This window comes from Rosa rugosa, chromosome 1 (assembly GCF_958449725.1).
Source record: "Rosa rugosa chromosome 1, drRosRugo1.1, whole genome shotgun sequence".
NCBI classification, from domain to species: Eukaryota; Viridiplantae; Streptophyta; class Magnoliopsida; order Rosales; family Rosaceae; genus Rosa; species Rosa rugosa.
The window spans coordinates 63,092,337-63,120,314 of NC_084820.1; the positions used below are offsets into that span (position 1 = coordinate 63,092,337).

General features: G+C 37.3%; 5 protein-coding genes across 5 annotated transcripts; all 5 read right to left on the reverse strand.

Annotated features, from left to right (window-relative positions):
• Positions 1-124: 124 nt before the first annotated feature.
• On the reverse strand, positions 125-3,695 carry LOC133744295 (uncharacterized). Its single transcript, XM_062172433.1, has 8 exons — positions 3,103-3,695; positions 2,916-2,970; positions 2,584-2,619; positions 1,675-2,060; positions 1,328-1,558; positions 1,154-1,246; positions 952-1,056; positions 125-861 (listed from the first exon to the last, which is right to left on the reverse strand). The coding sequence occupies exons 6-8, from the start codon at positions 1,241-1,243 to the stop codon at positions 334-336; spliced, it is 723 nt and encodes a 240-aa protein (XP_062028417.1). The 5' UTR covers positions 1,244-1,246; positions 1,328-1,558; positions 1,675-2,060; positions 2,584-2,619; positions 2,916-2,970; positions 3,103-3,695; the 3' UTR covers positions 125-333.
• LOC133732598 (uncharacterized) lies at positions 3,678-6,355 on the reverse strand. The gene is made up of 3 exons (XM_062160184.1): positions 5,361-6,355; positions 4,705-4,882; positions 3,678-4,298 (listed from the first exon to the last, which is right to left on the reverse strand). The coding sequence occupies exons 1-3, from the start codon at positions 6,353-6,355 to the stop codon at positions 3,678-3,680; spliced, it is 1,794 nt and encodes a 597-aa protein (XP_062016168.1).
• Positions 6,356-6,666: 311 nt separating this feature from the next.
• Positions 6,667-7,629, reverse strand: LOC133732606 (uncharacterized). Its single transcript, XM_062160194.1, has one exon. It carries the CDS (start codon positions 7,627-7,629, stop codon positions 6,667-6,669), a length of 963 nt encoding a protein of 320 aa, XP_062016178.1.
• Positions 7,630-15,489: 7,860 nt separating this feature from the next.
• On the reverse strand, positions 15,490-19,684 carry LOC133726024 (NADPH-dependent oxidoreductase 2-alkenal reductase-like). The gene is made up of 6 exons (XM_062153469.1): positions 19,379-19,684; positions 19,096-19,279; positions 18,792-18,961; positions 16,621-16,703; positions 16,282-16,408; positions 15,490-16,043 (listed from the first exon to the last, which is right to left on the reverse strand). The coding sequence occupies exons 1-6, from the start codon at positions 19,634-19,636 to the stop codon at positions 15,792-15,794; spliced, it is 1,074 nt and encodes a 357-aa protein (XP_062009453.1). The 5' UTR covers positions 19,637-19,684; the 3' UTR covers positions 15,490-15,791.
• A 1,834-nt stretch (positions 19,685-21,518) lies between these two features.
• On the reverse strand, positions 21,519-23,265 carry LOC133732615 (uncharacterized). Its single transcript, XM_062160204.1, has 2 exons — positions 22,260-23,265; positions 21,519-21,769 (listed from the first exon to the last, which is right to left on the reverse strand). Exons 1-2 carry the CDS (start codon positions 23,263-23,265, stop codon positions 21,519-21,521), a joined length of 1,257 nt encoding a protein of 418 aa, XP_062016188.1.
• Positions 23,266-27,978: the final 4,713 nt, after the last annotated feature.

Below are 27,978 nucleotides of genomic sequence, written 5' to 3' on the forward strand. Positions count from 1 at the left end.
ACGACATCGGTATCGTTTAAATTTTATATTTAAAAAAGTATTATGAAAATCATTAATTTTAATATAAATAAATTCTATCCAAATAATTCTAATTTTCACTGAATTTAAAAAATAATATTAACAATGAGGCATAAACATTAATATTCTAAAAAATATATATTTATAATAAAATCTACAAAGTTTAAACTTTAAACCAACAAAAGACAAGAGTTAAAATTAGTCCGAAATCTCAAATGACTAGAAAATGGAAATACTAATACGAAAATCTTTATTGTAATATCAAACTAATTTCGATAGAGTTGAACGAGCGACCACAATCTTCAAGCAATGTCTTCAATCCGTCTGCATATCAGAACATTCAAATGGCAATGTGGGGCGGTAAACATCATCATTTGGGGAAAAAATCACATTTGACGGCCTTTGAGAAATGGTCTGAGCAAATTGAGACATTGTTTGCTCCATATCTTCTTGTGAATCCACCGATATTCCACACTGTTTAAACAACTCTCCCATTTTTTGGACCGCCATGCCTACACACCTTACTTCAAACATTTCTTCCATTTTTTTTGTTTGTTCGGCCATTTTCCTTTGTAATTCATCCATCAGACGTGCTTCCCTCTCTTGTGCCTCTTTGGTTTGTGCTTCTAATCGCTCTCGCAAGAGTTGCACTTCCTTTGAAACACCTCGCTCTTCCACATGAATTCCAGGAACTTCATCCCAAGTGACCCCAGCTCCAAGACCCCTTACTCGGTTTCCCTTCTCCTTACCAAGAACCTCAGCATACATCTCTTCACGGATTTCTGGAGCAGTGATGTCAACATTCATGCTTAGCCTCTTTTGTTCGGCTTCTTCAAAATCCGCCTACAAAATGTAAATATTATATTATAAATTCAAGAATCACACTAGTCTCGTATTTGTTAAATAAACATTAATATTTCATATAGCGCTTACAATTGCTTTTGCACTTGCTGCATCAATTGGCTCTTGAGTTCCTGCCTTTCGGTGTGTTAATTTGAACAACTCCCATCTATCTGGCTCTTTACCATGTAGAAGTTCCTGTGCAATTCAAAGGTGGTACTTATTATATAAAGATAACACATCAAAATTTGTAGTCAATAAAATGGAAAATGAGTAAAAGTATAGGCTAACTTACATATTCATGAGCCACACTAGCATAGGTTCGTGTCCCTGTTGACTGATTCATTCTCTTTTGAGACCGGTTCCTCTTGTTGATGGTCACCATCCTCTGTGTGATCCATAAATGAAAATCATTAATTAGGAATAAAGCAATTAAATAAGGTAATAAGAAAAGCAATATTTTCATTACCTGATGCTTCTTCTTGTCGTTGTTTGCAACAAACACTTTCCATTGGTCCTCATCAACACGATCATCATCAGGTTTGCGAAACCTAAGGGGACTATTCTTGAATGGTTTATACCATTTCTGGCTCAACTCAGACTTCCAATGCTTCCAGCGTTCATTCAACTTACTCCTGACCTTTTCCCTGATTTTACTTTCCAAACAAGCAACTCGTGGGTGTGTCAAGTCAAGAGTTTCCTACAAAAATTGTTAACAATAATTTCTCAAACATCATGACAATATAAGGAGAACTAAAACATAATAATGCACATGCGAGCAATGGAATGAGAAAATTTGAAACATTTTATATTTACCTTTACGCGATTCCAAGCCCTTTCATAGTTGTCACTTTTGTTGAACTTGCGAAAATCAGGTTCGCTAATTGGAAATAATGAACAATCTTTTGCTAAAATGCCCAAATATCTGGAAAATCTTGCTACCTTTTTCCGCGGACCCTTAGGAAGCCCAAAGCGGTTCCACAACAATTTTTCTGGTCCCTCCAATGCCCAATTTTTTTGGTTTGGGCCTCTTTGTTATCGTAGGGGTCTCTGATAAACCATTGTCATTGTTGGGAGACATTGCTTGCTGTTGAAACATACCGCCGATATCTTGTGTCTCACTATCGTCATACCCAATATTTTTGTCGTCATACCCAGTGTTTTCTTCGTGGTCACCTCCACTATCAATAAAGTAACTCATCCTGACATTTAATCTTGCATTAGAATAAATATCAAGGAATGAACTGAAAAGACGAGAGAATAAATTGATTAAGAACACTATAACTCCTATCAAGAACAGAACCCCAAATCATCAAATCTGAGAGTGATGGGACAACGAGAGTAATGGGGACGCATAACCTTGCTATTTATGTCATAGCAGAAACATATACCATGAAAATAGTAATATAGTTAAGTTGCAAGACGTTAAAGAATTGAACAAATCAGAATCGAACCATAAATTACTTCTAGCTAGAACAAAGCATATTGCTTTGGCACTAATTCATTCGAATTTAGATATTATCAGAGTACATAAACTACTAAACCATAAACCGAACAATTTGATATGCTGAAATCAAGCATACTATTTAATCATAAGTTACTGACTTTTCCCCCTCAAACACGCAAATTAACTCCTTATACTGTACAACTTATTTGTATTAAAAGATGCTTTCAAATCTCTGGCATGAAAAAATACCTTTACAAAGATCAAAGCAAGGTTCATACCTGCTAAGTAGGTGATTTTGTCTTTTAATTCGATGCCTGCAAAGACAACAGAATAAATTGCTTAAGAACACTATAGCTCCTACCAAGATTTCCAAGTCTAAAAATGGAATTGAAAATCTCAGTACAAGAACAGAACCCCAAAAAATAGTCTCAAACAACATAGAAAACTATCTCATACAAAACAAGCACATGCATTTTCATGAAAACCCGTAAATGCTAAGAATAGCAAGAAGAAAAAACCAAGCAAGAACAACCCACATGTAGAGGACCCAAAGACGTTATTCCCAAGCACGATAAGACCAAAATTGGCACTTGGAAGTAAAAAATACTACCTAAAAGCACATGAACCCGCTTCCTAAAAACCCAGCCGTGTCGATTCCGCAAACCCTGCAAAACAAACAAAGATCGATCATAAGCGATTAAGCGCAAGACATACCCAAAATCAGTCAAAAAAGGAAGACAAGTGCACGAGAGGGAACATGAACAAATTCGGGTTTAAGAGAAGAGCAGTAGCCAAACCTCTACTTCCCGCTGCTTCCTTGGTCAGTGAAGAGCAGAACGCCCTTTTAATCTAATCGATTAGCGAGGTTTGAGGGATTGGGGCTCTTATCAGGCGCCAATCGTCCCGCCTAAATTCCTTGTATTCCCACTCTCCTTCGTGTTCTTGTTTTTTCTTTTTTTTCATTTTGGGCGTACAAGCGGGAAATAGAAGAAACAGAAGTTGATAAGGACTACTCCAGTTCACATGCTGATCGATACTATGGATAATTCAATCTGGAATTAATATGATTATATATATAAAGTCATTGGATGATTAAATAAAATAGAATTTTTATTCTAAAGCCACCGTAAAGAGTTTTTTTTTTTAATTGAGAATAAAATTTATTGGATAGAATCATAGTATAGGATGACAATTAACAAACTAATATAAGCAAAAAACTAGGGCACCGTAAGAAATTAGGCCACCGTAAGAAATTAAACAAAATATTATAACCAAAAGAAAATAAACAAAATATTAATGTGTGGTTCAGCTAATACAAGCAAAAAGAAAAACAAAAAATTTATGAATATAAAATAAAACAATGATTTCGAATTTATTCGATCACCCCATCCACTAAAACACCATCAACATCTGTTCTTGTTATTCCGTCATCGTTATTAACCAAATTTTGGGTGTCATACGGCTCGGGTTCTATGTCTGTGCCCATATCAAACAAATCTCTGGGTCGGGTTCGAATCACCGTGTGCCAAGCCGGTTGAGTTGGGTCTTGAATATAGAAAAATTGCACGGCTTGTGAAGCAAGAATGAGAGTGTCTGGCTTAGGAAGTAGATGATCAAAGTTTACCAAAATGAAGCCATATTCATCCATTTTAACAGCTCTATTGCGGACTCTATTATCTGCCCAATCACAATCAAATAATAAGACTTTTCGACCATGGTGGTAGTCTAGCTCAATAATGTCTGTCAGTACACCATAGTAGTCTTTTACACCGTCCCTTGGTCTGTGATCTCCTGCTCTAGCATAGCTACTGACCTCAGCTTTAACAAAAACACCACAGTTTTGAGTCTTTGATTTTGCGTCAATAGATTTGACAAAAAAGCGAAAACCATTCATGATGTACTTGTTAAATCGCCTTGCATCTTTACTTGGTCCTATAGCTAAAGCTCGAATGTCTGGATCGACATCTTCTTTTCGTTGTACTTTTTCCTCTATCTGTACCATTGACATATGATGGTTTATATGTCAGACATGAAATAAGTGATAAAAAGAGATATATTAATTGGACAAAATCCTACCAAGTCTTGAAAATATTTCCAAAATGACTCGTTCGCTTGTTTTTCGGCCTCCATCAAAGATGTACGTCTATGCCTAGTTCGTTGAGTCTTTGCTACATGATCCCTAACAATTTCAAACATACGTCGTCGATTAGTGATATATGAAAGAAATTTATTAGTGACATCATCACAAGAATGAAAAAATGACTTACTGTAGATGTTGCTTGATCTGAGGGCAAGATTAACACGTGTGTGTGCAGACGTATCCATTCAGCATCAGGGAGTCTAAACTCATGTCCAGATTCTATTGACCGTCCCCTTTTAAAAAATAATGGTAACCCTACATGAGGAACAATATCCGGGTCATCAGCATTACGACCAATCCTCGTTCTCTTTGACTCGACCCCATCTGACAAATACATAGTACAAAATGATAGACATTCCTCAATTATGTAACCCTCTGCAATGCTTCCCTCAGGCTGACTCCGATTGCGTACATATTTTTTTAAGTCATGTAGGTACCTGGCTCAAAAAATTTCCATTGATAATATCAACATGAGTCGTGGTTAACTATACCATATAATGAATATAACTTTAAAGATAGTCTAACAAAAATCTTCAAAAATATAATTAATGATGTAATCATGAAATGATTTTCTTTGATTAACAAGCACAGACAATATTAATGGTGTACGTAGTCATTGTTTAATTATTTTATATATAAATTAGTTATATAAAAGGAGGAGTTTTTCCCTGTATAAGATTAGGAGTCATTGTTTAATTCCTTTTCCTCTTATATAACTACTTGTACAAACGAATGAAGACAAGATTAGGAGTCATTGTTTAATTCCTTTTCCTCTTATATAACTACTTGTACAAACGAATGATTGTACAATCATGTAAGTAGACAACAACGACAATAATTATTAAACAAAAAAAAATCGACAATAATAATAGATAAACGTTTAATTAATTAATTTAAATAAAATATCAGACATACCTTTCAATTGGGTACATCCATCGAAATTGTACAGGCCCTGCAATTGCTGCTTCATCTGCCAAGTGTATCAGAAGGTGTACCATGATGTCAAAAAAAGATGGTGGCATTAACATCTCTAATTTGCAAAGTGTTTCAGCAATCCGATTGGACAAATCACGAAAATGGTCTACTGTACCAACTTTAGTGCATAATTGCCTGAAAAATGCACTGAGCTCCAATAACACCTTAGCTATGTCTGGTTGTAGAGCATGACGAATAGCCACTGGAAGTAGATATTGCATGATTATGTGACAATCATGACTTTTAAGACCAACTAATTTTCTTTCAGCGATTCTTACACATCTACGAATATTTGATGAAAATCCATCAGAAACCCGAACCGATTCAAATATTTTGCATATTAATGTCTTCTCATCATTGGATAAGGTGTATTTCGCTGGAGGCAACCATGTTCGGCCACCACGTGGCTGAGGATGTAGTGAATGCTTAATACCCATTAGAACCATGTCAAGGCGGGCCTTTAAGCTGTCTTTGTTTTTCCCATCAATTCCTAATAAAGTCCCAATGACACTATCTGTAACATTCTTCTCAACATGCATGACATCTAAATTATGACGCAGTAATAAGTTCTTCCAATAAGGCAGCTGAAAGAAAACACTTTGCTTCCTCCACGGCCCTGTGTACTCTGTGTTATCATTATTTTGAACTCGTTTTCTTTTACGAGTGGACCCGTTTTCCTTTCCCTTTCCAAGTTGGAATGTCAATGTATTAGTTGCCTCCAAGCAATCTAACCCAGTCATTGGTTTGGGTGGTCTACGATATTCAGTTGATCCATTGAAGTTACTGCGCCATGTACGAAAAATATGGTCATTCGGAAGCCACTTTCGATGCCCCATGTAGATTTCTTTCTTTCCATGATGCAACCTCAAATAATCAGTCTCCTCACCACAAGTCGGGCAAGCTTTTGACCCCTTTGTGCTATATCCAGACAACATGGAAAAATCTCTTTCTTATATGCGTCATATGTAGGAATTCCTTCTGTCCATAACTCTTTCAATTCGTCTACCAACGGTTGCAGGTACACATCTATGTCAACTCCAGGACTTTTAGGGCCTGGTATAAGCAGAGATAACATCATGTACGGTCTTTTCATGCATAACCAAGGAGGAAGATTGTAAACAGTAACTATAACAGGCCAGGTACTATGGGACAAGCTCATCATACCAAAAGGGTTGAATCCATCACTGGCTAGACCCAAACGAACATTTCGACCCTCTGAGCCAAAATCATAGTCAATTTTGTCTAATTATGCCCAAGCAAGAGAATCAGCTGGATGGCGGAGGACCCCATCTCGTGGTCTCTTTTCGGAATGCCAAACCATAAATTCTGAGGTGTGGCGAGACATATACAGCCTTTGAAGTCTTGGCCCTAATGGAAAGTAACGCAGAATCTTAGCAGCTGTCTTCTTACTGGATGTCGCGTCAGCAGATGTGTCCTTTTTATACCGACTAGTTCCACACACATGACAAACTGTGTCTGAAGCATGATCTTTTCGATATAACATACAATCATTAGGACATGCATCGATCTTTTGGTATGTCAGCCCGAGATCTTTAATAAATTTTTTTGTCAAATAAAACGAAGCAGGAAGAGTTTCCCCCGGAGGCAAATAGGCTTTTAACAATTCAAGCAACTTTGTGAACGACACATCACTCAAACTATGCAATGCTTTTAACTGATACAACTTTATCAAGAAATCAAACATCTTCTTCCCTGCACCCGGGTATAATTCAGTATCAGCATCATCTATAAGCCGGTAGAATCTTTCTACATCGGGGCTAGGGCCATGGGGCATGGATGGACCTTCAGTAGGCCCTGGTGCTTCCCAATTATTTTCTTCTTCATACACGCCAAATATATCATGCAACATATCTTGCACATCAAAATTTGCCTGAGATGATGACGGTCCTGATGGATTAAAATCTGGTTGAGGTTCTGAAGATCCTGGCAAATTAGGATCAACTGCAACTGGTAAGCGTTCACCGTGCTCGGTCCAAGGATTGTTCACATATTTCGGATCCATGCCATCCATAAAGAGATGCTCTTCAACAACTGCAGGAGATTTGTAATAGGTATTATGACATTTACTACATGGGCACTTGATTTGACCCTTAAAAGAAGCATGTTGTAAGGCATGATTGATGAATGCACGCAACCCAGTATTGTATTCGTCACTGTTTTTATCTGAAAATATCCATTCCTTGTCCATACTGTTCAACAAAAAAATTAAGTATCAGGGGATATATATATATATATATAGAATAGTAAAAACTTGAAGACGATCGATACTAGAAAAAATACCTGCTGATGGGAGTTCTTCTTTTCAACTCAATTGTATTCTGAATAGTGAAAATACTTCTTTTTAGTTGCTTAAATATTAGTTCTGCAAATAGAAGAATGATAAAAGAACTCCTTAACACGTTGGATATTGAAATCCTTTTCATACGTAAATAGAAATCATATTCGATACTGTTTTATGTGTTAATCAACATCAACTACGGTTTCCGTGTTTAATTCTTATTAATTCTTATCAACATCAACATCAACTACGGTTTCATATTGGATATGTTTAATTCTTATATATGGAACATATATAAATGTAAATTTATTGTCTTAAAACGGCACAAAAAGTCAACTAGATTTTGCTATGCCTTCATACATAAATCCATGGCTAATGAACTATGAATACGGACACTAGTGTGCAAAAAATGGTAGTGCATTGAGTACCTATATATATGTGTAGTTAATTTCCAAGTATGTGTATTAAATTAATAATAGGAAAAGCTTTAATAAAATTTTAAATAGAAAATATTATTGTTGGCGTATTTCCAATACTGCTGCAAACAAGGAATGATTAGCTTGTAAATTTGGATAAATTAATTATTAATAGGAAAAGCTCTAATAAATAGAAAAAATGTTAAAAAATAATATATTTTGGCGTATTTCCAATACTGTTGCAAACAAGGGATGATTAATTTGTAAATTTGAATAAATTAAATGTAAAAGAGTGGTTTGTTAACATTACTTCACACCCTTAACCGTCTGTATATAAAATGTTTATCTGAATATTAAATAATAATACATTAATTTAGCTCTTTATTTAGCAATGAATACGGATATTTGTGTTTATCCAAATTTGTATTTTTTGTAAAGCATTTTGTCGATTATGCTTTTTTATTTTGTCACAGTTATCAGTACTCATAAAACAAATAATACCACAAATACAAAAGGGTGTCATTTGCTATATCAAATGACACGGCTAACAAAGTGTATCCAAAAGGGGGGTGGCTAGTAGCCATATTTCTAGTAGTGACGGATACGAAAAGCGTCTCAAGGACGACATGTTGTTCAGGGATTGCATCAAGGGCCAGTGAGACGCAGCGAATTTTCAGATGATCTGAAGTTGGAATACCTTCAGGAGCATAAGCAGCCAAGTACCATTCTCTGCTTTCGACTACTGTAGCACTCATCTCCTTCTTCTAGTTTTTTTTTTGGGGTCAAAATCTCCTTCTAGTCAGTTATTGCAAACAAGCACCCCCTGTATAAAAGACTCAAAAGAAGGGCACAAGTGTACTCAACCAATTTATGAGTGGTTCCTAGCTCATCAAGCACGGGCGGAACGGTGTTGTTCCATGTGTTAAGATGAAGACCAAGTGTCAAACATCTGGAGATCGACTTGGTGAATTCTGTTGCAGCAGCAGAGCAGCTGTTTAGTATAAAAGCCTTAGTTTTTGGGGAGTAAAGTTCACGATTCCCATTTTACAATCCATACTTCATTTTTTTTTTTTAGTAACTTAAACTTTTCTCTTTAGTAACTTAGTTTTGTTTTTTATAAATATTTCAATAAAAAAGGGAAAGAATGAATGTGAATTGTAAAATAGAGAGTGGATTTCACTCTTCTAATTTTTTTCCACCATGATTATGAGTTTTAATTAGCACCATGCTGGAGTCTGGACCGGCCCCCCTTAATTCAATTTGTCGAACCCCACCCACCCGGCGGGGACACACACACAAACATCTTCAAGTACGTCCACAATAAAAAAAAAGGTTAAATATTGTTTACTCCCTGAACTTTCAGGGAAAAAACTGTTCAGTCATTCTCTTTTTAATTTCATACGTTTAATCCATTATCTCTCAATTTTGGACCAATATGTCCATCTGTTAAGATTTGACGTTAAATCAAGGGTAAAAATATCTTTTTTCTCTCTTCTCTCTCTCCATAAACAAATTCCCAATTTTTTTTTTTTTGAACCCATCTCGGTGAGTTCGATGGTGGCAGAGTTGTGCTCTTCATCGTCTTCCTCAGCCTCTTATGGCACAGAAGACTTGTAAGCTCTTCATCTGCCGCAACGAAGAAGCCGCCCTCTACACCCGACACTCCATGTACTCTAACTGCCGCCGCACCATCTACACCATCAACTCCGTCCTCGCCGCCCAACTCCGCCAGTCCAAGTACTCCGACCTCTTCTCCCTCCACCGTTAATCTAGGGTTCCGAAGCTTAAGCATGGTGGGTGAATTGTGAAGGCAGTGTTGGTTGTCGTTTTTGAGCTATGAATCGGTCTCGGTGAATTGACTAGTCGGAGAAAAGAGAGAGAGAGGAAGATGAATGTTGCTCTTTATTTTTTTTCTCTCTGTAGAAATTGTTATGAGCTTGAGGCAGTGAGGCTAATTTTGTTTGAGTGATGATGGGTTACTTAGTAGTGAATTATAGAAACAGAGGAGTATAGAATTGGATGGGGAAATGAGTAGGAAGAGAGTGAGGGGAGCGATGAAATCGAAATTGAAAATTGGGAGCTCCAGAATCTGAAATTGATGAAATCGATTTGACGGCAGCGGTGTTGGTTGAAATGGAGTTGAGGGGTCGGATCCTGGGTCGAACGAGGGAGGTCAGAGATGGAGATTGGAGAGAGTTGTGGGGATTGGTTACTGGAGTTATATATGGGTTTTGGTATAAAGAGAGAGTGGTAAGAAAGGGGGGGGGGTACAGGAAGTGTTGGAGGTAGTGGCAGCGAGGGGAGTGTCGGAGGGGAACAGGCTTTGCCAGACAGCCCCGCCGATGCAAACTGTGTCATGAGCTTGGGAAAGTGCGGAGAGGAGCAAGAGAGATTAGGGTGAGGGCAGGAATTGACGAGGATGACATGTTGTTGAGATTGGATAAGTCTTAGACTTGAAGGAGAAGGGGAAGGTTGCGGAGGAGATGGAGGGAGGTATTTGGAGTAGAGAGAGCTGAAAGAAGGAAGAAGAAGAGATAAAAAAAATATATAAAAAAATAAAAAGAACTAAAAAAAAAGGTGAGGGTATAATAGACTTTTTGACGCGGAAAGATTGTCACGTCACCAATTTAACAAAGTTTTTGGACGGAAAGTTAACGGATGGAGCTATTGGTCCAAAATTGAGAGATGAGGGAGTAAACGTGTGAAATTAAAAAGGGAGGGACTGAATTGTTTTTTCCCTGAAAGTTCAGGAAGTAAACAGTATTTAACCAAAAAAAAAAAAATGTTATGATGAATTTTATGAGTTACAAAAAAAATGTATTAATGAATATAAGAAGGGAGCAGAATTATTTTTTGGTAATCAATATAAAATTGCAAAATGTTTAAACACCATAGTAATAAAGTTATTGCAATATTTATTAATATCAAACACAACTTATTTTCTCTCAGGATGTCGCTTCATAGAATTTTGTTGATTTGTAGATGAAATTTTAAATGAAAAATAAAAAGGTATTTAAAATTGATCTTTCATTTACATATACATAATTTTATTTTCAACCCCAACTTATAAATTCTAGTTTTGCCCATGCTGATGAATGCTGAGTTTAAATGCATCGTCGGTGGTTAGAAGTTAGAAACACATGCCCTAGGCTCTACTCATACAAATGGGAAGAGACAAAGCCCATTCATAAAGTTGGGCCGGCCGGATCCATAGGGCCAGACTTGACAACTGTTTCCATATCTAACACTTCGCTATCTACTGCTACAAGAGTATAACTGACTAACTGTATAACAAGTTGGTCTCTATTATTGCATCGAGTGGGTCCACTGTTAGTGTACAGCGAGGAGTACCCTATAAGGATGACCGAAAAGGTGAATATCATTGATCTAAGGCCATCTTCAATAAGAGGGTCAAAATGAGATATCTAGCCTTATATTCTAAATTATTGATTCTAATAACAAAAGGTCCAAAGAACTATAAATGGGTCCAGGTCCAAAGAAGTGTGGGGAGGACTAAAAATAGCCCTAGGAGATGGCTCTTTGGCTCTTATGGAATCCACAGAAAACCAACAGCAATTAAGCTCTAATTATCATGGCTGCTGACGCCATGCAATAATGTTTGGCTCCAAAACCAGTCTGGGTACAAACTGTCTCTTTTGAGTGCGCGAGAGTGCCAGCACCGTGGGGTGCAGTCGTCGGCGAGTCCCTTGACCTGACTTCCTGATCAAACGATGTGGACGAGGAGAGCACCAACCTTGTCACAAGGTTATTTTCTATGCCTTCCGGAAAAGGACTTCTTGCCTTACGGGTAAGGGCTTTGGTTGTGTTCTCTTCGCGTCACCGAATCGATACTCAACGTTGTAGGTTGAGCAGAGCAATCACTGGGAAGTTTGGAGAAAGCACAGGGTTTTGCTAAAGCGTGACTTTAGCTTCGCTGGGTTGCGAGGGCGTTACCCTTGCTTCGCTGGTCGAGATGGTATCGGTGGCAGTGGTACTGGCAGTCGGCTCCTGGGGAGACTGGGACTGGAAGTACGATCGCCGGGTTGGTTTGGTGGCACTGACAGTCGGCTCTTGAGGAGACTGGGACTGGAGTGTGCTCACCGGTAAGAGAGGTTGCTCCTGGGAGACTTGGATAATCGTAGAGATTAGTTTGAGAGTTGTGTGTTTGTTGTGTCGTCTTTAGCCTCTATATATAGGCTGCTCGTAGATTCTCCTTCCTAATAGGAATGAAATACTATATTTTAGGCCACAGTTATTGGCATTTGAATCGAATCAAAACACTTAATAGTTTTGATATTATATTGTAGGCAATAAAAGATTGACTCTGTCGTAGCAATCTTCTAAGCAAGGTTAATTACCTTTTAGAGTCCTGGACGCAATCTTCCTCTTCAGCGAACTGTTTGATATGCACGTATATATGTTCATATATATCTTCGCGACGACTCTCGTAGCTCGCGGCATGCAATCAGAAAGGATATATATATTAGGGGAAATGATCATTTACCCAATTTCAGCTTAAAAATTGCCCACTTGCTCCACCAACAGTTTTTTAACCCCATTTACCCAAAACACTCTAAGGGATTATTTCCCTAATACCCAATTAATTCTTTTTTTATTCTTTTTATTTATTTTTGGGACTTTTTTGCCCTTTCCTTCTTTCTCACTTAGAGAGAGAAGTCATCCTCCACCTTGATGTGCACCAGTGACCAGTGACCGGAATCCGACAACCAGTCACCAGAATCCAGAATCCGACTGCCGGACTGGTGACCGGATTCCGTCGTCTGATTTTATTACCCCCCAATAATCATATTATTGCTCCCCAATAAACTTGTTATTGGGGATCAATAATTAGTGAAAAATGAAGATGTTTTGAATTTTGAAAGCTTTCGGAGGTTTATCCAAATAAATAATCTTATTATTGCCCCCCAATAATCTTATTATTGCCCCCAATAAAAACATTATTGTCCCCTAATAATATGATTATTGCCACCCAATAATGTGATTATTGCCCCAGTAGAAACATTATTGCCCCTCAATTAAGCATATAAATACCAACAAAAAGCAAACCTCGTTGATCCAAACACTAACACTGCTTCAAATTTATTCCTCCTCCTCTCTCATCGCTTCAAAATCTAGGCCCAATTTGAATTGGACAAGCTAAACTCAAAAGAGGCCCAAAGAAGTGTGAAATTTCCAATCTCCCAGTAGCCACTTTCTTCTTCTTCTCCCCAAAACCCCAAAGAGAGAGAGGGAGTGAAGAGTGCGAAATGTTGCGAACGATTCTTCGAAGGGCAACAGCGACGGGCCCAAGGTCCGACGGCCCATGAAGGGTGACGACGGCGGCGAACTACTCGTCGTCCAAGGACACCAAGTCGACGGTGAAGAAGGCCAAGAAGAGTAACAAGTCCAAAGGCGAGGCCACTGCCGCCGCAGACGACGATGCATACGCCGACGCCGACGCTGATCTCTTCGGCCGGATCCAATATCCACACAAACACTAACGTCATTGCCTCCTCCTCTCTTACCGGAGTCCTCGCCGCAGGCGAGAAGTCTGAGACTGAAGACGATCGTTTGAGTTGCAGCCCCGCCTTGGCCTTCGGGTCTCTGGGGGTGTCGCTTTGGGAGGGAAGCGAGGGGAGGAGGTCGGATACGATCGCCGAGCAGGAGTGCCGACGGTCTGGTTCTGAAGATTTCAGAGAAGCCATGGGTTAGAGAGAGAGAGAGAGAGAGAGAGAGAGAGAGAGAGAGAATGGGGATGAGAGAGAAAGAGCAGATCAGGGATAGTGGAGAGAGAAAAGGAGATGCAAATGTAATTAATTAATAGAGTTAAGGGTAAAACTGTCATTAAATATTAAATTGTGTAAATGGGAGTAAAAAACTCTTAGTGGAGTAAGTGGACAATTTTCAGGCTAAAATTGAGTAAGTGGTCACGACCCCTATATATTATTGCAATTAAAGGTGATTGCCTCTTCCATGTGTTCCACGTCCATCCACCTTAATTGCATGGAAAAGCATTGATTGCTTGCTTGCATGCATATGTATATAATTAACTTGTATATCCATCTTGTGCAAGCCTTCTTTGACGTTCGCGAGCAGGACATGAGGGGTATTCCTTGCATGCATAGTTCTTGGCCATGATTACTTCCTTAATTGTTTCACCACTCCTTAATTGCATGAGAAATATATATATATGGCCAACTTGATATTCGCGAGCAAATCTTCTCGAGGACTCATATGCACGTATCTTTAATTGCATGTATATATACGTCCCTTTGATTCCTTAATCAATAAGAGCCCCTACTTTCACGTCCACATCCTTCCCTCCTGCTCAATCTCTGTAAGCAAACTAACTATCCTTAATTATCAAATATTTGATAATTAATAGTAGATCAAGAAATATTCAGATTTGCTTCAAGATTGCTTGGCCTCCAAGTAGGCTTTATTTAGCCTCTAAATAATATATTTCGAACTTGTCGAAAATATATAGCTTGGGCCACGGATATTGGCCCGGTTTCTCCGAATCCCCTTTATCGGGAAAAAATGTTAATATTTGGTTCAAACACATTTGAAAAAAAAATCCAATGGCCCATATGAGATAGCTGTTGCAATCCAACAATAGATAATCAAGCAACTCAATTAAACATAATCAAGCAACTCAAGCAAATCATATCCAAAAATGTTATCAATAATAGCACAGAGGTACCTCATACCTCATCTAAATGTACACATTAAAAAATTAATTTTAGTCTAAATTAAAATATTATTATAATAAAATAAAATTATAAAATTAAAAAGCATAATGTAAAATTATAAAATACTTGAAACGGCTAAATTTAGCTCAGCCTTACTGGAGATTGTTCACTTGTTCATGAATAAAAAATAATATTTATGGGGACTAAATTATAGCCCTAGCCCAAATATAGCTTTCTCCTACTGGAGATGGCCTAACCTTCTCGGCATTGCTCTTATTCCCCTTAAACTCCTTCACCTCGCATGTCTTCCTTTGCAAGAGTCATAATTTTCCTCGCATGTCTTCCTTTGCAAGAGTCATAATTTTTTTTTCCGTAATATATCAATAAATTTGGTTTTCTCATTTTATACATACTTTTTTGATATTGTTGGGATTTATAAGAAAATGATGCATAAAGAACTAGGATAAATAAAATGATAACAAGAGCCTCTAATTAAGCATGATAAATGCCGAGGTGTACCAGTAATTATCTCAATTTTTTTTTTAAAAAAAAAAAAAAAAAAAAAAAAGGCAAAAGTACTAAAAAAATCTCTTCGAAAACTTCATATGCACATTAGAGGCTTTTAAAGTTTAAACTCGAAAGCGTCCAGAAAAGAGGATCGATAACAGCTAACTAGATTCTTATTAGACAAAGTTTAATAAAAATCTTGACTAATTAATTAAAAGCGAAATTCTTACATACGGCAGCCGTAACACGTGGCGCGACTGCCCAAACAAAATCCAGAAAAAATTATCCTTATTTTGAAATTACCCCTACTTTTTCAAAGTCAAATACTCAAAACACCTCCATGCATGACACTGATTGTTCAGCCGTACTAGACACGTAGTACGGCTTACGTATGCAAGACTTTCTTAATTAAAATGGCATATATAGATTGATATTGATCCGGCCTTCAACCTAGCCATTACTTGACTTGGATTACCACTTTTCCGATATTAGAGCTGGTGAAGAGTGACCGTAGGCTCTCCAAGAACTTGTCAATTCCATTATACATTTTAAGCTTAGAATTAATTTTTCGTTCCTTTAGGTGGCTCTCCATCTCCTTTGCAAAATCCCCAAAACGATCCAAGTATGAACCCACCATGAAACCTTGCATCTTCACATCTTTTCCTATCAAATTTAGCAGATTCCTCACTCCCTCTCTCTCAGTCCAAACCTGCATATATGCACAAATATATACAAACCTTAATTAGTTGACAAGAACCAGAAACAAATCTTTCTAAAACGCACATAAATTTTCAATTTTCCATAAAAGTATGTTTTATACATATCCATGCATTTGCAATTGTATGTATCGTGCTAGTGCAAACAAAATTTACGACGTATATATAGTAATATGAAAGATGATTAAATTAATGATAGTGATGATATATCTAACTTAATTACGTGTGTACCTTGTTGTAGCCAGATATCATGCCACAAAGAGGTATCTTTGCGTGTTGGTTGACGTGGTTGAGAACAGCCTCAAGCATTTCACCACCAACATTATCAAGGTATACATCAATTCCATTAGGGAAATACCTGAAAATTGTTAAATTACTATAAGAAAAACAATTACGAGTATGTTAAGCTTTAGCACTATTAGGAGTATTTTAGGCTTTTAGCGGCATTAGGGTTTCTGTATAAAGCATTGATTCTAGTGTGGTCTATTTTCAATGTTTTTCTATCACTGTGTTTCTTAGAGCACAAATAGGTATACGTACTAATCTTCTACTTAAAAAACAACTAATTACTTGCTTAGAGCAGCATCATAATCTGTCTCCGTGTGATAGTTGAATGCATCATCATATCCAAATTCCTCCTTTATGAGCCTTACCTGCATAGATTATCAACAAATTTCGATTGGCTAATCATATTTATGTTTCATATATGAAACTATATATAGACACACACACATTATATATATGATTACATTCAGCATTCTAAATTTCTAATTTAACCAAGAAAAATTGATGAAAAATTTACAGTAATTTTGAATCCCATTGAAAGATTGAAGGACACAGGGGACTTCCAAACTTTCAGAGTACAGTAGTATGTATTTACATCACTAAAAAATAGCAACTCCAAGAAGAAAACCCTAATCAAAATGAATCCGGCTCCTCTAAAGTGAGGAGCCATGAAGTTTTTATAAAGTTCATAAAATTTATATCCTCCGTGATCTAATGGCTGGTAAATTTGCCACATCAGCTGGAATGACTCTATGAGCTTTATTCTTCACGCCCAAAAAAAAAAACCACCGATGTCAACGAAACACAAGCAGATCAATATTCATCTGCTCTCAGGATTGAACCCAATTCTTGTACCTTCTATCTCATTTTGTTCTCCTTTCTTTATTTCATAAACAAATATAAGGTTTTCATATACGATTCACAAAGAATATGTGATTTAAGTTTTGAAAAATTATCAAAACGTTACCATTGAAGATATGTGTTTGGGTCAGCAATCCATCAGATCCGAAATGAATCTGGGATCAAAACAAATTTGAACCAGAACCCAAACGAATTTGGGGTCAAATGATTATTCCTCTATTCATGTGTTAGGGGCATCGTGAAGTGACCAGCAATCCAAATAACTTATGTTAACAAATCCTTACATCTAAAGAACAGGGCTAGAAAACTCCTTTTATGGGGAAGAAGATCTCAGAAGAAGTAAAGAACTCGGAATTTAGTACACTTGAAGATGAACTGATAATTATAACAGCAGGTTGAAGATGAACTGAGAGAGAGAGAGAGTCACAACAGTAGGTTGTGTGGTATAAAATAAAATGTTATGTAAGATGATGTGGCGTACTTATCAACCATTGGACTTTTGGGATAGCCAAGATTTTAAGAAATTTACAAAACTGCAGAAATCTAACTTCAGAGGATCTTGACCCAATCGGAATATTTTTAATGATAACAAAAAAAAAAAAACAATGCGACAAATCGCATTCTCCATAGGTAATTTTATGTTTCATTCGCATAATTTTTCATCTTCAGCACAGTTGGATTACAAGGACAACTTAATCAAATTGCAAATTCCAAAATTAATATCGAATTAATTGCAATTTTTTTTTCCTACCTTCTTCATCGAACAACAAATGTTCGATCTCCTTCTTTTCTCCGATACCGTTAGTAGTGATGTGACTGATGTCATTATTATAACCCTTTTTTTTTTTTCTGGAGATCTCCTTATGCAGAAGATCTGTTCTAAGTAACTAGTTGGAAAATTTTAGTCATCAAACAAATTAATGATTTTACTAACATTTAAGTTCTCATAAAGAACCAGCAATATTAAGAATCTACGCTATACGGTCTTGAAGTATGGGTTGATTCTTTTGCCGGAACAATCTTCAGATGACAATCTAGAATAGACTAGCTAGTGAGGGAAGTTGACAGGGGAAAAGTTGCTGTGTGTGGGGAACAAACCGCGTCAGTGGACAAGACAACAGAACAACACAGAGAGTAAAATCCATTCAAAAAGGAAGATAAGGGAGTGTATGGTAAACAGCTAATGCAATTATGCTGATACCCACCATTGTTGAGAGGCTATTGGTAGTGCAATTCCAACAGATTCTCTATATTTTTCCCTATATTTTGATTTTTCTATACTTTAGGGAAAAATAAGTCTTTTTTGCTCCAACAGATTCCCTATAACTATCCCTATTTTAGGGAAAGTGAGGAAAGAAAAAACCAAATTCCCTATATTTACAGCAAACTCTAAAATTTTAAGGAAGAATATGGAGATTTTAGAGATTGTTGTAAAATAGGGAATCTGTTGGAGTTGGAGAAGAAAAAGAGGCTCAAGATTTGACTTTTGCTTCCCTATAATACAGAAATTATAAGGAAGCTGTTGGAGTTGCTCTAACATCAATGCTACTTTTCATCTGTTGCAGCCAAAAAAAAAAAAAGTGAACACGACTTACTTTCTCGTCGGATCCAGTGCTTCCGACAACCCTACAGCCTTTGAGCTTGGCCAACTGCCCTGCATACATCCCAACCGCCCCAGCCGCGGCTGAAATGAACACATTCGACCCTGGTTTTATTGGCTCTGCCACCACCTGAATCCCCACCCACGCTGCAAACCCGGGTATTCCTAATACATCATTATAAGATATGAGTAACAACAGTTATTACAATGGTATAAACATACTCCAGAGTATGGTATTTTTTCAACCTCTAAGAATTTTTTTATATTTATTTAAGGAAAGGATTATTTTCAGGTATTACCTAGCGTACTGATGTATTCAGGCAATGGAATCCCAGCATCTGCATCAATCTTTCTTATTAAAGCTTGGGATGGGAGCACAAAATATTCAGCAACAGGGATGAAGGGACTGATCACTATGTCACCTTCCCCGTAGTTACTATCCCTTGACCGAAGTACCCTTCCAACCCCAAATGCTGAAACTACCTACATTATAACAACAGCTAATGCAGATTAAGACGAAGTACGTAACTGAAATTAAAAGGTATGAACTAACCCATAGTACGTGATAATTAGCTAGTTAACCTCGTTGAGGTTGTACTGGGGAGAGTAGAGGCCGTCTTCTCGGCCAGTCATCCTGCTTCGCAAGTACGGATCGAGGGAGATGAACAGGGTCTCGAGGATGACATGTTGTTCCGGGATCGAATCGAGGGCAAGGGAGATTTTGACTGTGCGGAGTTTGAGATGATCGGAGGTCGGAACACCTTCAGGTGCATAAGCAGCCATGTACCACTCTCTGCTCTCCACTACTGCGCTCCTCATCTTTTCACTAATCTCACTCATTCTCTATTTTTTTTCTATTTAGTCTAGCTTGCTTGCTAGGTCCATAGAAATGCCTCTTCGTTATATAATGGAGAGGAGTCAGAGGACATAGTGACCTTCTCCCTATTCCCTACATACATGTGGTTGATTGCAAACCACAGAATTAAGTCTCTATGGTTCGCTCGTTCAGGCTTTAATTTTCAAAGTGGATTGGTGGGAACTAAAATTTGGTGCACCTAATTAACGATGTATGAATCTATGCATGAACCCCGATACTAACGGGAGGAAATCTGCTGTCCTCAAAATACATGTGCCAAACATATCCCTTCAATAGTAGTTAGACACTTGTCTATCAACAATATCAACTTAACATCTCACTTTTTTTTTGAGAAAACTTAACATCTCACTAACTCTGTTAAACCCATTAAAAAAAAGCACTAACAAATAAAGGAAAAAAAAAAAAACCAATCTGGTGTTTCTTGTTTTCTTGATCATTCAACCAAAAACAAACCTTGGATTTACAAGATTTCAGCACTTCAACAAGAGTCTTGAAGTTCTACCTTTTCTGGATTAAAAAGAATTCAGTAATTTCTTCCACCATTCACATCCAGAGTTCTTGTTCTTCAAAAAGATTCAAACAATTTGTTTTCCTGATCAGTTGTCATCATCGTCCTCAATTCTCATTTGGGCCGAGTCATATGCTCTCTACCATCACACAACCATTTCTCACACAAATAGAAAACCTTAGAACCCCAAATCTTGAAATTCCACCGAAAAGTCTTCACCCCAGCAAACCCACCTTTTCTTCTACCGATTACAGCAGTTATCGAAAATTAGGAGGAAAAAAACATCCATTATATCAGATTCTTGTCAAGAAACACCATGATTATTAACGTAAAGAAACTAATGTCCTATATATACACGAGTCAACGTAATTGAACTTTCATTCAATTAGATACCCAGATCCAGCAATTCTCCGATTGCATGGAAGAAACTAAGAATGTAATAATTCAATGAGGACCCAATAGCCAAAACAAAAATGAAGAACAGATCAAGACGAACTTGGAACTTGGAACTTGGAAGAAAAAAGGAGGCAAGGACAAGAGCCCGGCCAACAGCCTCACTTTGTTTGAAGTATTGAGGGAAAGATCCAGAAATACAGAGGAGGGCGAAGCGGCAAGGTTCTAAAAAACGCTAGGCGCTAGTCGAGCGGAAGGCCGGGGACTAGCGCCTAGGGGCCTAGGAGGTTTTTTTTTTTTAGTTTTTTTTTTTATTTTTATAACATATAATTATATAAAAGTTCATACTTTGACCTTCTTAGCGTTTTCTCAAAACATGCTGCACTTGAAAGGAAATGCTTTTCAACTCCCTTAGACAATGGAAAACATCATTTCTAGAGAAGCTTCCTCGAAACATGCTGGTCATCAAATATGATAATTGATAAGTTTTTAAGGGAGCATGAACGCAATCGGAAATTGTCCCACTGCACTCTAGCACTCCAATCTGAAGAGTATATACACTTTACACTCCAGCATAGTAATACTTATACTGTAGGGAAGAGTGAGTAGCTCTCCTCATCTCCTAATAGTGACACAACTACCCAAGCATTATGAGCCAAAATAAGTAGTAGTATAAAACTGCAAAAGCAACAAAACAGAGCCAAACCAACTGCAAAATTCAAAACTCAAAAGTCCAACACAGGTTACACATTAACTAAAACAACCTGCAATTCAATTTACCAAAACTGCAAAACAGAGCCTAAAACAACTGCAAAAACAACCTGCAAATCTGCAATTCAGTAACCAAATCCAAATCTGCAATTCAAAGTCTAAATATATCTAATTCAATATTCATCAAGCAACATATAATTATATAAATCTGCAACATTCCAAATCTTCCAAGCCTAATCCTCAAATTCTTCTTCTCCATATCCCTCTAGTACTCCCTCCTCATCGGACTCAAACTCAAAAGTCATCTCATCTTCTTCCTCTTCATCCGATACAAAATCCTCCTCATGAAGTTCTCTAATTTCTTGAATTCTACTACTTCTCCTAGGCTCTAAGCTACTATCCACTCCCAATCCCGATCCCTCTCCAACTACTTCACTAGTAAGATTGGAATCTACATCTTCATCACCACCATCCACAATCCATCCTTAGGCCATAGTAGCTTCACATGCTAATACATCCACATTCTTCTCTTTCATTCTTCTCTTCTTGTTGATGATCTTGGCATTGAATTGGACATAAACTAAATTGTTTAACCTCGTTGTATCTAGTCTATTCCTTTTCTTTGTATGGATCTACATAAAGAAAAAAAAGAAGAGTATATTATGAGTTTCTAAATAAGTAATCTACATTACTACTTGCTTATAAACTTACAAAAATGCATAACTAAATAAATACTTACCCCCTCAAAAGCGCTCCAATTTCTCTCACATCCAGATGAGCTTGTGGTCAATGAAAGTATCCTTTTAGCCATACTTTGCAATTTTGGTACAAGGTTTCCATAAATATTCCACCACAAAACTAAAAAAAAAAACATAAACAAAACAACAACAATTATGAATTAGCCAAACTCCAAAAACAAAACAAACAAAACAATAACAATTGACAATATAAAAAAATAAGTTGGTATTTCTTACCCGGATTATAATTGTCATCATTTTGTGCGCATCCCGCCTTAGCCAAAACTCTTCCAAATCCACCATCTTTCTTCAAATACTTGTGCAATTCTACATTTGTCACCAAACTTTGAGTTTGAATGTCATCGGGAAAGAATACCTCAACACAAGTGAAGAACCCATCCATGACCACATTATCATTCTCAATGCTTGAATTGGCATATGTGTAGTAAGGGTTCAAGAGGTAACCCGCTAAATGCAATGGACTATCAAGTCGACCACGGGCTTTTCCATCAACAATGTCAAGGATTGGACGATAGTGAGTTTCTTGATCTTTGAATGCCATTTTAATCTCCTCCTTGGCTCTAAGTAGTTCTCCATACACAAAGCCCATTGATGGCTTTCTATCCCCATCAACAAGGTGAAGCACCTTGACTAAAGGGGCAAACACCTTCAAGCAAAGACTTACCCCATTCCAAAAAGAAGCACTCAAAGCAATATTCACCGCCACCTTCCCCTTTACACTCTTTGCATGCTTGCTTTCATTCCATTCATCACTAGTAATCATAGCTCTCAACTCATTCTTCTTATTCATCAAGCTTTGTAAAGTGAGGAAAGCTGTTGCAAATCTAGTGACTCTCGGCCTCACTATATCTCTTTTCTTTGTAAACTTCCTCATCAATGCCAAAGTCTTGTGATGTGCATAAATATAGATGGTGAAGTTCTTTGCCTTCTCAATCACCCCTTTGAATCTAGGTTGGTTGCCAATTCCTTGAAGCATAAGATTCAAGGTGTGAGTTGCACATGAAGTCCAAAATATGTTTGGCCTCTTCAACTTCATCAAATCTCCCGCCGCCATATTATTTGAAGCATTGTCCGTCACCACTTGAACCACATTTTGTGGCCCAACATCTTCAATGCACTTGTCCACATATTCAAAAATATACGTCCCGGTGTGTGCCTCATCCGATGCTTCTTTAGAATAAATAAAAGTTGTGCCTTCCTCACAATTGACACACAAATTCATGATACTTCTTTTTTCCGGTCTCTCCAAGCATCGGTCATAATAGAGCAACCATTCAAAGCCCACTCTTCTTCTTGCTTCTTCAATGAACTTTTAGTTCTCTCTACCTCTTCCTTCAATAGTGGCTCCCTTAATTGATATTGGCTTGGAGGTCGGTAACCCTGGCCAAATTGACCAACCGCTTCAACAAACCTCTTAAAGCTATCACTATCAACGGCATGAAAAGGAATCCCGGCTTCATACACCCATTTAGCCAAGTATTGATGCACACTATGTGTTCTTTGCTTGAAAAGTGCATCATTGATATTTTGTTGCCTCATCTTCCTACTTCCATCCAATGAAGAATCCGGATCGATGGGGGTTGCAAAACGGTCCATAGGCCCAAGAGTATGCGACATTCTTCTTGTCCCTTGACTCGCTTCATTGTCTTCATCTCCTTCAATAATGACTTTTTGCCTCACTTCTGCTTCATGTCTACTCTTTTGTTTCTTCTTACACTTTGCCTCTTCAATAGCATTCTTTCATTTGGCTTTATCTTCATCCGAATACTTTTTACAAGAAGCCACATTTCCCTTGATGTGGGCAATATGTTGATTCATTCGATATATCCCACCACTAACTAATTTCCCACACAACTTACACTTCACTTCAACCTATCCAAGTTTGAAGCATCCGCCAACTTCGCATATTCCCATCCAATATCACCCGAACCACGCTTCAATGATGAACCCATCTCCAACATTGCATTAGATGCCGCGGAAGATGTAGTACCCGCCATTTCCCTAAATAAGTAAAAAGAGTATTCAGTCACCAAAACTGCAAAAGCAGCAAAACAGAGCCAAACAGTAACTAAAAGGATCACAAATTCAGTAACAGCAAAACAGAGCCAAACAGTAACTAAAAGGATCACAAATTCAGTAACCAAAACTGCAAAAGCAGAAAAACAGAGCCAAACAGAGGCTAATTCAAAACTCAAAAGTCCAACACAGGTTACACATTAACTAAAATAACCTGCAATTCAATTAACCAAAATTGCAAAAACAACCTGCAATTCAATTTACCAAAACTGCAAATCTGCAATTCAGTAACCAAATCCAAATCTGCAATTCAAAGTCTAAATATAATAATATATCTAATTCAATATTCATCAAGCTTCAAGCAACATTCCAACCAAGCATTATTCGAACCAACAGCGTTCAGCAACTAACCAAGGCAGCATCAAGATTCAAGCATATTCAATATTCATTCAATCCAACATTCCAACCAAAAGCAATATTCAATATTCAACCAAGCATTATTCGAACCAAAAGCAACTAACCAAGGCAGCAACTTACCCAGAAATTGAAGATTCAAGAATCCGGGCTGGCGAGCTATGCAAATAGAGCTTCAAGAATCGATATTCAAGAATGAAGCTTCAAGATTCGAGCTTGAAGCCTTGAACCCAGAAGGCCAGAAATCGAAACCAGAAATGGCGCTTGAAGAATCACCAGGCTTCGTCCTTGAAGAATCACTGAGCTAGAAGCCTTGAACCCATAAATCGAACCCAAAATCTAACCCAGAAAGCCCTGAAAAGAAATCAAACCCAGAAATTGTGAGATTGAAACCCTAGAAATTGAAATTCGATTGAAACACAAACACACAAATCCGATTTACCGGCGAGCTGGAGAGCTAGAGAGCTGGCCGGAGACTCGGAGAGAGACTGAGAGTCTGAGGGACGAGGGAGCGGCGTTCGGCAGCGGCGTTTCGATTTCGTCGAGACTCGAGAGTTCGAGTTTAGGTTTTGACTTTAGGGTCGAGACCGAGTCTGAGAGATCTTAACTAATTAATAGATTTTAAGAAAAAAAAATAATTACAGAACGCGCCTAGGCACCGATCGCCCAGAGCCTGCCCAGTGCCGCCCAGCCCCGCCTAGGCGGCCGACTTTACTCCCAGTGCCTAGGCGGCCGACTTTACTCCCAGCACCTAGGTGGCCGACTTTACTCCCAGCGCCTAGCTCTCTCGACTAGGGGAGAATCGGGACGGAAATGCTGCGCCTAGCGCCTAGGCGGCCGCCTAGGCCGATTTTTAGAACCTTGCGAAGAGGTGAGGACGATAATTGATTGATTTTAATCTTGTTAAAGATAAAAGAGTTAACTCTTCTAAAAAAAAAAAAAAAGAGTTAACGGAGTTAAACGGTGTTAAGTTAATAAGACAAGTGTCAAAAATTTAGTCAATAGACAGGTTTGGCACAGGTATTTTGGGGACAGCACATTTCCTCCCCGATAGTAACATAACGTTGAAGTAGGTAAAACATATGTGTTTTTGGACAAACATAAAGGTAAAACATGTGTCTCCTCGCATTCTTTTTTGATCCGGAAGAGAAATTCATTAATAATACGCATTTCTATTTTTTTTCAAAATTAAAACTTAAACGTCATGGTTTAAAATGTGGAAGTATCAACTTTCCAATGAGAAAAAACTAGTGTGATTGTGTAGATTTCAAGATAATTGCTTGTACTAACTGATTAGAAAGGTTATATACTACTAAATACTAATCAGAATGATAAATGAGTTTAAATATACGGTTCAAAATTCATTTTGTCGGTATTAAAAGAAAAATTATTACTATTCACTAAAAAAAAAAACTCTTTTTTTTAGTTGAAGAGGTCATCCATTATGTAATTCAACAACCAGTACAATAATAATCTGCCAGTACAATAATAATCTGCCACTGAAGACTGTCAGAAAGAGTCATTACTTAGAGTATACTACCAATCACACTCATATACAGAGTACACTACAAACCACACCCACCTTTTAGGATTACGCCCAAAACAAAGAAAACTATACTCAACAAAACGTCAAATTTTCTCTGCGACCTCCTCACTTTAAAAAAAAATAAAAAAAAATTGTCATCCTATTGTAAAAAGAGAGCTTCTATTCATACCTCTAAAATTTCTATTTGAACCTCTAATTTTTTAAAAGTGATAATTGATTTTATCAACTCTATTGAAATGACCAATAAAGACACAAACCGTATAAAAAAAAATGATCATCTTCCTGATCGTCAAACCCATTCAATTAATCTTTATCATTTGTCTCTTCAACATAGTTTCCCTTCAAATCAATTTGTCATGCTAGATGATACATCCATTATGTTAAACAATTGATTTGAATTAACCTTTAACTCCAATTTGTGCATCAAAATCAATGAAATCAAGTGATGGTTTAGTAATTGAGAATTAAATCTTCTTTCAAAGCCTTCATATATGTATGGTTTTGCATATTTCCATTTTTCCTTTTTCTATTGTTTTTCAATCTGGGCTCAAAAAATTTCTGTTTCATAAAAAATATTCTCCAGCATCAGAAGTTTTTCTTCAACCCCCTTTTTGTTTTGATATCAATATGTTAATGGCTTATCAATAAGCAAGACTGGCATTTTCAATAACTTTGAAGCTCTAGATGTTTATGTACTGGTGTAATTACCAGATGGAACAAAACTGATAGAGTTTGAGTAATGACAGTTATTCAAACAAGCAACAACACAAATAAAACAACACAAGAATTGCTGACGCAGTGTAAACCTCTCCACTGAGGAAACTTCACTGCGTGGCTTTTAACGTAGCCAACACGAGAATCAAATCCAATATGAATCAAATCGTTACAGATCACAAGTAGTGGTATTCAACACAACCACATTGACTAGCAACAATGCTAACTTGCTCATAACTGTAAAAGACCTATTCTAAACAACTATGAAGCAATCTGTATAGATGAAGAAATCTGGACACGCCTTCAGATTCAATCTTGCCTTGAAGCCTCACTGATCTCAATCACATATGCAAGTGATGAATGCAGTGAACAAGCAGTATGATCAATCAATCAAACAAACAATGAGAGTTTTGTAAAACAGTTAGTGCAGACTATGCAGCACAATTAAAATTCTCAATCAGAAAACTCTGCTTCTCATAATGCAGTTTCAAAACCTTTTATAGAAGATAAAGACTCCCCCTCAATCCAATCACATTAAACACCGATTGAGATAAACATGGAAAGGTTTTTCAAAACAATATGCAATCACAATCTTTTATCTGATATGTATTCAAAACAATTCTAAATGCAGATAAGATTTCCTAAACTCCTTTCCTTAAACACTATTTGAATTGGAGAGTTTAGACCCACAATATATGCATCAATCACATGCAAATTGATATGATATGCAAATTAAAAGCTCTCTAAACCTAGACCATATTTTCAGAATTATATGGAGAAAGAATCGTGTACAATCAATGCGTCTAACCCTAATTGATTCCTATTAGGAAAAATCTTTTTAACAAAAGATTGCCAATTAAAATAAACATACCTAAATCAATTAGGTCTTCAATGGGACGATTTTAACTGGTGAAAAAAATCTTTGCATAATAAAATTTAAGAATAGAAAGATACTTTCCAAAAACAAACTTCCTAAAACCTAGGACTGACTCAAGGATTGCAACACAGATTGCAATCCCAATGCATATGCTGACTCATGAGATGCATTTACCTGTAACGTATTTGAGATCAGTATTAGGCCCTTTTCCAACTTCTTCAGTGATGAATTGTCATGATATACTTCACTAGCTTTGTATGGGAATGCCAACAAATAACATGTACAAAATCTTGTACTTACAACTGGGCCATTTAAACATGAAGGAAGACAACAAGCTGCTACAAGACAATTCTAAAATTCTTGGCTAT